This window comes from Pteropus alecto, unplaced genomic scaffold, assembly GCF_000325575.1.
Source record: "Pteropus alecto unplaced genomic scaffold, ASM32557v1 scaffold106, whole genome shotgun sequence".
Lineage (NCBI taxonomy): Eukaryota > Metazoa > Chordata > Mammalia > Chiroptera > Pteropodidae > Pteropus > Pteropus alecto.
In genome coordinates, this window is record NW_006442103.1 from 5,512,153 (window position 1) to 5,524,134 (window position 11,982).

The following is an 11,982-nucleotide window of genomic DNA, read 5'->3' on the forward strand; positions in this document are numbered from 1 at the left end:
CAGTCCAGGGCTCATGAAAATGCTTCATTTATGGTGACTGGAAAAGTGTGTGTGTGTAAAAAAAACTTATTACTATTTCTGGGCATGTGGCTCTATCCACAATCATATAGACACATACACACACACACTCTGATTGTGGACATGTACCCAGAAATAGTAATAAATTTGTCCTAATAATATGCTTGTTACTTGGAATAGCTCTAAAGGCAATTTAAAGAGAGTCAAGAATGTTTTCATCAATGGAATCAATACAATAAAGAACATAAAGGTGACCAATTTGAATGCATGAGTCTGTATATTTTAAATTTTATTTTATAATAACATTAGTTCGTGGATATTGTTCCACTGTATTTGGCTGATGATCTGAAAATTCATTAATATTTGCAAAGATATGGTGAAACTGATGTTCTTATGAACTACTGGAAACACTATAAATTGGCACAATCCTTTGATTTTTTGGTATTATAAACCTATTTGGGAGAATCTATCATAAAAAAAATAATACAAAATGTGGGGATGGGAAAGTGGGAGCGGAAAAAAATAATATACATTAATCCATACATGGCAGATTTACTTATATTGGAGAAATAAATGGACTACTGATGTTTATTGGGTAGTTACTAGGCACTAAGCACTGTTCAAATGTATTACATGAATGGAAACAATCAAATGACTTACATTAGAGCACGTAGGAAACAAGAGACTAAAGGTATATTTTTGTATGCCATGAAGGAAAAGGCACACACATAAGTATAAAAGATTATGTTAACTTATAATAAAATATAGTTATAGAGTGTATTAAAATAAAGGATAACAAGATGGAGTCATTATTAGAATTTGTTGAAGGATGACCTTTATGTGGATAGAAAGCTTAAGACAGTCATCTCTCACATGACTGAGTCAGATCTATTGATGTAGGATTTTTTAAAGAGTCATTTATACTCTTTATGTGATTAACTTCTATATTTCTTTCAATAATCAGGAATAAAAGGACCAAGATGAAAACTACATCAACTGACTTTCAATTACCTTTTTCAAGAATTTAAGATTGTTGGAGATGGATGGTGGTGATGGCTGCACAACAATATGAATGTACTTAATGCCACTGAACTGTACATTTAAAAATGGTTAAAATACTAAATATTATGTTATATATACTTTACAATTTTAAAGTTAGAAAAAAGAATTTAAGATTCAATAAACAATTTTCCCTTTTTACATTTTTATTCAAATAAGTAGAAAGGGGCTTAAAATTAAACAAAGAACATTCTTTTCTTGTATATAAGAATTTCAGTGTCTTGTTGAATTCTGTATTCCCTTCCTGATTTATCCATTTATTCGCTCATATTCTCATTCTTCTAGGCCCAATTAAAATTTACACATTCCCTACCATCCTGTCTTCAACCATTATATCTTTGACTGTTATATCCCAAAGGTAATCCAGTAGATAAATAAAAATTAACTTTAGTATAGTAATTATTATATAAATCTAAATAACAAGATTATACATAATTAGTCACTAACAGGGTAAATGAATTGCCTAGGAGTTAAAAGGGGGGGGGGGTACTTGCTCCTAAATAAGGTAAGAGTCACAGAAGAGGTGGCATCTGAGCTGGGTCTTAAAGAACCTATTTTACCAAACAGAAATTGGGGACAACGATAGCTAACACTAGTGTATAGTATACTTGAAAACTGTTGAGAGTAGATCCTAAGACTTCTCATCACAAGGAAAAAAATACATTTTTTCTTTTCTTTTGTATCTGTATAAGATGATGGAAGATAACTTATTGTGGTGATCATTTCATAATATATGTAAGTCATTATGCTGTACACCTTAAACTTATGCAGTGCTTTTGCGTCGATTATATCTCAATAAAACTGGGAATAAATAAAAGGAAAAGAAGGACTGGGAAGAACAGTCTGTTTTAAGAAAAAATCATGAGTGAAGACATGGAGGACAAATATTGCTAAACACTTATGAGATGATGAAATTGTACAATTTGGCTCTGACATAGTCAAAAAAAGAAGTAGCCAAAGGAAAAAGTAGATAAGACTGTTGAAAGATTTAAGGCCATGCAAAGTCATTGAAGGATTTTGAGCAGGGTCGTAAAGGCATCAAGGCACTTTCTCTGGGCCTCAATTTTTTTTTATTTACATAGAATTCTTCCTTCTACTATGGGCTTCAGTAGAAGAGTGACATAGGTAAAAGGGCAGGTTGGAGAGTATTTTCCACGTCTAGACAATGACAAAGCTAATAATGTTCTCATTTTGAGCCCTTCCAATTGTGGTTTTACAAATATGAATTTAACCATAGCATTAGTAATGAATGAAGAGTCTGGACCAGGCAAAAGGTTACTATATTAAACTGGGGTATATGATAATAAAAGCTTCAGTTAGGTAGAAGAGTGGCAGCCAGAATGGAATGAAAGAATATGAAAAAGTTGGTAAAAAAGTGTCAACAGCAGTGCTTCTCAAACTAACTGGTAAAAGGCTAATATTTTCTTTTTTTAAAAAAGTTTTCTTGTCTATGGCCATGCTACCCTGAACAAGCCCTATCTTGTCTGATTTCAGAAGTTAAGCAGAGTTAGGTCTGATTAGTTCTTGGATGCGAGACCACCTAGGAAGACCAGGTGCTGTAGGCATAAAAAAAAATTTTTTTAAATAAGGGATTGTAAGGTGCCAAGGTCCTTGCAATCTGTGAGGTCAACCAAGGGTTGCCTCACCTAAAAAAAAAAAAAAAAGTTTTCTTTAACTATTTCTTTGGGAGAGGGGACACCACACTTCTACTCAGAAGTCTTTTATGTCTTTACACCCATCATGCCATGAATTCATAGGGAATGGGTTCCAGCAGTGCAGGCTCCTTCCCATTGGTTCTCACACATTGCGCCTTTCTGGGTAGAGCAGGCTGGCGCTTCAGTGGAATCCAGGTACCTTTCTCTTCGGCTTCCTTCTTTTCTTGATCGTTTTCCTTCACACGTTTTGGGAAGCTGTCTCAGCTCTTAGAGTACTTAATATGCTCAACAAGTACATCAATTCTCTTGGCAAGAATCTTGCTCTTAACTTGTTTGTTTACAATGATGCCAAAAGCATGCTGGGTAACACTGAAGACTCTTCCAGATCTGCCATGGTAACGTTGGTGAGGATTCGTCTGAACAGTGCCCATTTCCTTGATGTCTACAATACCACCTTTCTTGTAGATTTGCACGTATGTGGTCAAAGGAACAGCTCAATGTTTTCTAAAAGCCCTAGAGAACATATAGCGGGTGCCTCTCCTCCTTTCCCTTGTGTCGGTCAATTTGGTGAATTACTGGAAGATGGCGATTCCGGCCAAAAGAAAGGGCGAATGTTCTATATTGTCATGAACGATAGTTTCATAAAATGCAATAAAAATTAACTCTAAAAATCAAATATAAATTAATACAAAATACAAGCTTTAAATTTTTATTATTAGATCCACCAGAGATAAATTAGTTTTTTAAATTGCTATAAAAGTTTCTAAATGCTTACTCTCAATTTCTGTTATCTCATCATAGACTAGTAAGTTTGTTGGCTGGCATCAGTCTGCAAACCTCACTTTGAGTAGCACTGGTTTATTGGACTTTGTCAGTGACTGGATGCCATGAAAGTAAGAATGGTGGTACCATCGAGTTGGGAAGTTTGGCGAGTTCAGGTGTCACTACAGGAAACATGGGATTTTGGCAGAAGACAGTGTGATAATAAGAAAATACTATAAGAGTTCCAAGACATTTTATATATACGATTTTTCAGTACCCTTATTTTACTGTTTTGTGGATTAAAAAATACACACACACACACACACACACACGTTACTTCCTTTAAAGAAAGCCTTACTTTTACAAAAAACAATGTCAGAGGTTAAAATAAATTATTTAAATATTTAAAAATGTATGATTACCCAATGTCATTTGCAACCAAGTATAATAATAATACACAACCCTGGCACATCATATTAATATAAATTACTTTCTTTTTGACAGACACACGCACTTGTAACTCCAATCTCTTGAAAAACATCCTTGGTGGTAGGCTCATAGTGATTTAATTATCCTTATGTTCCCTAAATCTGTGACATAAATCTTGGGTCACCAGCTGGAGACAAAGAACTCTTCTGTTTGGCTTGACATTAGAGATTGATGATGCTTGACCAGACAAGTAGAAGCCCATCTTTTTAGTAATGGGGAAGAACAGAGCTCTCAATGGATATAAGAAATTGAAATCTGAGGCCTGATAGATGATAAATTCAAAGCAAGAAAAGTGACAGCAATATTGCTAAATATTGGATGATTAAAAAAGAAAGCAGAAGATGCTTGTAATTTACCTGCAAAACAAGTGGCAGGCATGACTCTCAAAAAATGTAATATACTTATTTAATGACATACTAGTTATGTCTTTTGATGTCCTAAGTGACCTTCTAAAAGAACAGCAGAAGCAATGATACAAACTTTAGAGTTGATACCTGACAACATGATACATATGATCACATCCCAGCCAAGTAGGTTTTCTTCATTAATATCAAAGATAATGAAAGTTTAAACTTTTAGACATTTAAAAGTTTAAACTTTTAGAAATTTTAGACAGAGCTTTGGTAAACAGAGTCTTTCAACAAGATCTGGAAGGTGAAAAGGTTTTAAATATAACAATAATTCTTATTGGTTTAAAAAAAAAAATAATTAAATGCAACTAACACTCAAAATATTTGCTTTGACTTACCCAAATGGATCACCAACTACAAGGAATGCAACATCACTGATATCAGCATCCTTTAAAATATTATCTGCTTCTTGTTCCACTTCTTCTCTATCAGCGAGAATCAATTTTCTTCCATAAAATTCTTCCTATAGATTTAAATCCAATATCACAATGAGACAGCAGGTGACCATTTCAACACACATACACACATGCACACACAAAATAATCTTTGTCTGGGGCTGGTGCAAATCTTGGCAACCATCCAAACACAGATCACTGAATATATCAATGAGTTAGCACTCTATATCATGCTGCAATTAAACTCTGTCTTTGAGGCTTATCTTAATATCCCAAGAGGAGGTAGACTAACATCTGAGGCTTTTTGCATTTTTAATTTACCTCTAAATTTGGTTCTAATAGACCAGGGAGAATATTGCAGGATGAACAGAGAATATGTATGCATGAGCCTTACTTTAGAAACATAGCAATACAGAATATATAAATTAAACAGTAATTATAAACATACAGTGCAGTTTGAATTTTATTAAATTTTCCATGGGGAAATCTATGGGACCCTGGCTAAAATGAAAAGTAACTTCAATGAGAAATAATAGAAAACTAAGATTTAGCTGTTTACATAACCAGCAAACATTCTTATATAATTGTAGGAAAGACTAATTTAAAACTGTATTTCCTAGTTTCTGCTAAAAAAAAAAGAAAAAAGAAAAAAAAGGGCAGAGTTGCAGGGAAAAAAAAAAAGAATTCTAAATATTTAGGAAGCCTCCATATAACCTGCTTTGTTAACTAATTACCTTAAGTTCAACTCTAGAGAACAAACCCAGGAGTTGATCTTAACTGAAGTGACAGCGTCTAAGTAAGGAGAGGGAGCTGGTGTGCCTGTGGTCATGTGGTAGTGGTTACAAGCTATTATGCAAGATCATGAATCTTATAATTGACTCTCCGTGGAGTAGTATGTAATTCAAGTCGAGTAAAAGTGGATGCACAGATAAATAATACTATTTCTTATACACTGACAAGTTTGTTGGAGTCATAAGGATTATGTTGTAAAGATTATATCTTAAGCCAAATTATAAGGATTACTAATATTTGTCATGCAAATGACTAAATGAACAAATGATTAAGCATTTGAAGATAAAGGCTATTGTTCCACCTGTGATAATTATGTCCTAATACTTAACAAGAATCTGCTCTTCAAATGTGAAAAAAGATCTCTTCCTTTCCTCTGCAAATTTTAGAGATAATTGTTCCAGAAGTTCTCAATGACAATGTTTTTATAGATAAAAATGTTCTATTTTCACTTTTACCATATATTTTTTCTTAATCATTAATTTTTATATACCTTAGTTTTATAAACCCAGAACTTAATAGTTATAGAACATTCATATTCACATATGTAAAAGAACACATGATTATGGAAAAATGAAGAAAATGTTTTTTTCTGAACTTCTAAAATTTCTTAAAGATCAAGAAGTCATAAGAAATAAGGAGCTTACACATGGAACTGAGAAAATAGGAAAAGTCGAAATAAAATCAAGAGAACGTTATGCCTTGAAAGCCAGTTTCAAGGAGTAGTCACCTATGTCAAAAGATGTGAAACGTAAGAATTCAAAACTGTCCTCTGGAGTTCTCAGCTACTATATAATTGTTCAATAAATAGAAATACTTCAGAGGAATGGGAGTCAGCTTGCAGGAGTCTGAGACATGAGTGAGCTGCTTTTCCAAGAAGAGAGAGAAACAATAATCATTATGGGAAAAGGGGCTTAAAAGAGGAGAGTTTTCAGAACAGACAATATTTGAACATGGTTTCAGGCCAAGGGGAGATGTTAATATAGATTAAACATAAAGAAGAATAAATTGATGGGAGTAAGGTTCCAGAGGGAGGGGGAGGAAAAAAAGGTTTGCAAAACACACATCTAGTTGGAATTAATCTTGGACAGGAAGAGAACCTCATCTTACAAGTCATTTTCTAAGGCTGGAGGGAAGGTAGATTCCCTAAAACAGAGATTTAGAGAACAGACAAATGGGAAGCTAATAAAGACTATAGCTGATGGCCTCTTTTCGCTCAATGCAAAGTCCTTTACTGTCCTTCTCTGTGCCTCCAATATCAATCTGCAGCAGTTTGACAGGACAAGGAAAGAGTAACCCGGTATCCAGGTGAAGTAGGTTAGGAAGAAAAGAGCAGGAACAAATACACTGGGAGAAAATGAAAGTTATTTCAGTGATGCCCAAGAACAAGCATAGCAAATATTGTGCTTTTCTCCTCCATGCTTTTGCTCACAATTATTTTTTCTTCAGCAAGGAATGCTCTTTTTCTTCCCCTTATCTGTAATAATATTTGTAATAATACAAATATCTGTCATAATATTTGTAATAATACACTTACATTGAGTTGACTCTGCGGTCAGGCATTGTTCTAAGAACTTATGTGGTATAGGAGTTTATTTAATCTTTACCACACTCTATGAGACGGCACTATCTTTATCCCTTTTACAGATAAGAGCATAGAAAAATTTAGTGACTGCCCAAGGTCACAGAACATTGGCCGATTGCAGAACTTCACATGTACTACCAATGGGGCAAAGACAGGCAGGTACCTGCTTTCTGCAGGTAGCTGGGGCCCCAAAGTTAGTTCCCTTTGGCCTTGAGCAGTTTCCTCCATTTACCCTGCAGAGCTGTACAAATACTACCATTTTCTATTTGGACCATGACGTAAATGAAAACAAAAGAAAACAAAACTTAAAGACTACGATGCATTATTTTAAAACATAGCTCATAGCCTGAAGTGATCTTCTCTCTCACATGTATTCCAACTGTAATTAAAAACTAGTAATTACTTAACATGAGATAGCTTCTACTATTTAGTTGGTGAAGCAAGAATGTTGACTTAAGACCATCTAAGTTCTTTCCAGCAATATAATTTTATAGTTTCCCCCTTCCACTGCCATCAAAATTATTACTTAAATCTTCCATTATTATTTGTTTTCCTGGGTATAACACAGATGAATCATGAACCATTTGAGAACCAAGATCATCTTACATCTCTTTGGTACAATGTGCACAAGTATATTGCACCAAGGGCATATAAAATCATAATTTATCCACAGAAGTTGCCTAAAGAAATTCAAGTTGTATATACCAAAATTAAAACTCTTTCCTGGATTCCCTGTCTCTAATTACTTTCTGAATAATAGAGAACTTGAAAACCCATATGCAAAAAGATATTTGCACACTAATGTTCAAAGCAGCATCATTCACGGTGGCCAGGACATGGAAGCAACCGAAGTGTCCTACAATAGACAACTGGATAAAGAAGCTATGGTACATATATACAATGGAATATTACTCAGCCATAAGAAGAGATGAAATACTGCCATTTGCGACATGGATGGACCTTGAAATAATCATGCTAAGCGAAGCAAGCCAGAGAGAAAAAATTAAAAACCACATGATATCACTTATATGTGGGATATAGACCTAAAAGCAACAAATGAACAGGACAAACAAGCAGAGACTCACGGACATGGACAATAAACTAGTAATTACCACAGGGTGGGGACGGGGGGAAAGGGGAGGTAGATGGGGTAAAAGGGGTCAAATATGTGATGACAGAAAGAAATGTAACTGTGGGTGGTGAACACACAATGCAATATATATATATATTCCTTACTGTTAAATGTACACTTGAAACTTACTGGATTTTGTTAATCAATGTTACAATAAAAATAAATAAATAAATAAGTAAATAAGTAAATAAATAAATAAATAAAATGCTCTTCTTCCTTCTATAACCTGTCCAGCAATCTTTTCATCCTAATTTATATTGTACTTGGAGTTTGACAACGAACATGATCTTAGCCCTTTCTCCAAAATTTACTGAGCCATTAATGAGACTCAGCTAAATGTATGACATACTAACAAAGGCTAGGGTTACTACATTCCGGCTCACTGGATGCATACAAGTGTATGGTTATAAACCTCACTTGGAGATGTCTATTTAAAGGTAAGACCTTTCTGGATAGATACAGACAGAAAGGCGATTACCATTCCCTATGGAAATAATTTTCAGCTTGGTTTCTGAATTATAACAAACTCATTAAGGCTGTGTTAGCACCTCATTAGCACTCAACTCAGAAAGGATTTCTTAGCTATCTCATGAAATAAGGGATTTTTATAACTAACCCGAGGAGTATAAAATAACTTTCCTATTTACTGGAAAAAGCCACAAAATTAGACTTGTAAAGTAAGACAAAGCACTTTTTCATTTTCCAAGTCACTTGGTTGGTGTACGATTTTGATTTTTGTACTACCCAGATCCTTAGTGAGCAGGGGATGTGTTTTAAAGGGTTTAAATAAGCAGGTTTGAAAATTCTGTTCAGTTCAGTGTAATGAAAATCACCTGTTGGATATAGTTTTCTTTCCAGGAGGCTGAAGAACCTTAACCACCTACCAGGACTTCCTTCCCTACAGTCAGGACGGAGGTATAGGCTTCCAGATACACACGACTGCAGCGTCTTACAACTTCCAGGCCCTTGACTGTGATGTCCTTGGCATCTCCCAGGCCCAAGCCGATGAGGTAAAGCATTTCAAAGTCCAGGGGGAGGGAGACTGCAGGACGAAGTGAACAAGAAAAACAAATGTCAGCTACACCGATGATTCTTAAAACCTAGTGACGATCACGAAGATGAAAACCAAAAACAGCACAAGGGACAGGATGTCACAGGAGTGAGGTTTGAGAAACTGACTTCATGTCTCTTAAACAGGGAGTGGAATAGTGTTTCTAAGTAACCCTACCCCGATTTTTCTCTTGTTACACAAACCTAGGAGCCGATAGTTAGCCGCTGGGAATGTCAGAGCTGAGCCCCTGTCCTCCCCCAAATCACTAAATGCCACCTTTCCGCAGAAACAGCAGACGAAAAGACAGATTCGCGCCGAGCCAGGGTCCACGCCGCCGGCTTCACATACGGTGCCGCAAAACGTCGGCGCCTTTACTGCACTTTACGACTCACTGGAGTGGACAGGGAAGCCGGCTTCTGTGTGATGGGATGGAGGCCTCCGGGGGACTGCTCCGGGTTAGACCGGGAGAAACCCGCGGGGGGAGTCTGTACACAGCCCCCAGCATGGCTTCTGGGGAAGGACGTGGCCGGTGGCTTCAACATCCCACCCAAGGACCGGGTGAGTGGTAGAGCTCTTCGCCCCGCAGGAGCGGGACGCGAGGTTGGGCCGCAGAGCCCCGCGCTTCCCCAGCCCACAAGTGGGTGGGGAGTGGGAGGGACTAACCTACCTAGCCCCGGGATTACTGAGTGTAGAGTTCCATCCCGCCCTTCCACTCTGCTGTAGTTTAGCCAGCCGCCTCCCTGGCGAGGTGTCAGCTTGGCATACCCGCCGCGAGTGTGATTCTGATTTCCCAGCGGGGCAGTGATTCCACGGGTTTATCTCCAGGACCTAATTCCGGAGGGGCCCCCAAAGGGCGTGCGTGACTGAGATTTACCTCAATTATCCTCAGTGTCGGGAAGCCCAGACCCTTCCGCGCCTGGAGAAGTGACCTTTCAGAATGCACAGGGATTTCAGACCTCACCCCAGTTGCTTCGACAGCGGGGAATTCCTGTCGAGTAGTTTATTAGATCTAGTTCTGTTGTCAGAAAGGGTTGTTTTTACTGTAAATCCTCTTCGTAGGGTCACTGGTGATCTCATCCAAGATAAGTCCGTTTTGCTTATTTTAGTACACAGTGTTGATTATGAAGAATTTTCCTAGTGTTTCTCCAACAATGCCTTGTGTCTTTTTGCCCAACTCTACTTCCTTAAGCTTTGTCTTTATTTTTTTCCTGGGTTGCATCCACTCTTTGCACGTATCACTCTATACACTCTTCATGACTGATACTATCCATTCTCGTTCTAAGTGCATCATAGATGTAAATGGAAAACCTAAAACTATAAAACTTCCAGGAGAGAACATAGGAGAACATATTTGTGGCCTTATTTGGGACTTCCGTTGCCTCATCTGTGAAATAGAGATAATACCATCCCTCATACCATTATTGTGAGGATAAGTAAAAGAACACATATAAGGCACTTAATATAGTGCCTGGCAATTAGTAGAGACTCAATAAACATTGGCAGATATATAGAATTTGAAATTAATTTTGTAGTTATTTGGTGTCCATCAGATTATAATGAGAATTAGCCTCCTGTGTCCTACCTTGATTGAGTCTCATTTTTATCCCGTTCACAAAAGTCCTATGAAATAATTGCGTAAGTTTACTAATCATAGACCAGTCCTCTAGATACAGTATTTTATTGATTCACGAAGGGTCATTTTTTTTTTTTCTTTCTTTCTTTTTTTTAATAGGGCCCTATTTCTATGATCGTGGTTGTGAGGCTTTGAGACTCCTGTTCCGCACTCAGGGTCACACAAAGGGTCATCTTGGCAAACATTTTTATACCCTGAAGTATTCTTTTTGAGAAAAACTTTGTGTCTGTCACTCTGTCATTGAGTTTAGCACTGTAGACTTGGTTGGCACCAAATAAGTGTCACCTGGCAATTTGTTAATACTGAAAATAGAAGATGGCTAACATGCAAATGCAGTTTATTTCTTAGTATTTTAGTAAACAGTCTGCTGTTGAGCTGAGAAAATCTTCGTTTGAGATCTAAAAAACTTAATTTTTAAAACTTTTTTAGATGCCCCACAACAAAAATAATTATAGTACATTATTGTAATACAGTACTATACGGCAATGAAAAAGAATGAAGAACTGCTACAAAAAACAACATGGACGAATCTCACAGAAAGTGGAGAAAAAGAGTACCTAGGATGTGGGCTATCGCTTACATACACCAGAATCCACAAAATCGTAAGTGTACAATTTGATTAATTTTTTCATATGTGTACAACCATGTACCCATCTTCCAGATCAAGATATGGAACATTTCCGGCATCCCAGAAGGCCCCTTTGTCCCCTCCCAGTAAATGCCTTCCCCTCACCCAAGGTAACCATTATTTGACCTCTAGTACTATAAATTAGTTTGCTTGTTTTTATAAATGGAATCGTAATACAGTGTACTCTTTCATGTCTAGCTTCTTTGGCTAAACTTTATTTCTGTGAGATTCCTCAATGTTGTTTTGAATCGCGGTAGTTCATTCTTTTTCCTTCTTGAATAGTATTCCTGTTGTATGAACATATCACAATTTTATTTTTTGTATTGTTGATGGACATTTATGTTGTTTTAGTTTTGGGCCAATATGAATAAATCTG

The 11,982-nt window shown here is 36.5% G+C and overlaps 1 protein-coding gene and 1 pseudogene across 3 annotated transcripts in view; both read right to left on the reverse strand.

Annotated features, from left to right (window-relative positions):
- DPH5 (diphthamide biosynthesis 5) overlaps positions 1–9,879 on the reverse strand; it is a 26,957-nt gene extending 17,078 nt beyond the window's left edge. The window contains exons 1-3 of one of the 3 annotated variants that reach the window (XM_006919570.3): positions 9,622–9,725; positions 9,179–9,336; positions 4,732–4,856 (exon numbers count right to left, since the gene is read on the reverse strand). In XM_006919570.3, coding sequence (XP_006919632.1) covers positions 4,732–4,856; positions 9,179–9,313 — 260 coding nt within the window. In that variant the 5' untranslated portion in view covers positions 9,314–9,336; positions 9,622–9,725. The other 2 variants (XM_006919569.3, XM_015595511.2) reach the window with 2 other exon arrangements.
- LOC107196244 lies at positions 2,108–3,304 on the reverse strand (annotated as a pseudogene).
- Positions 9,880–11,982: the final 2,103 nt, after the last annotated feature.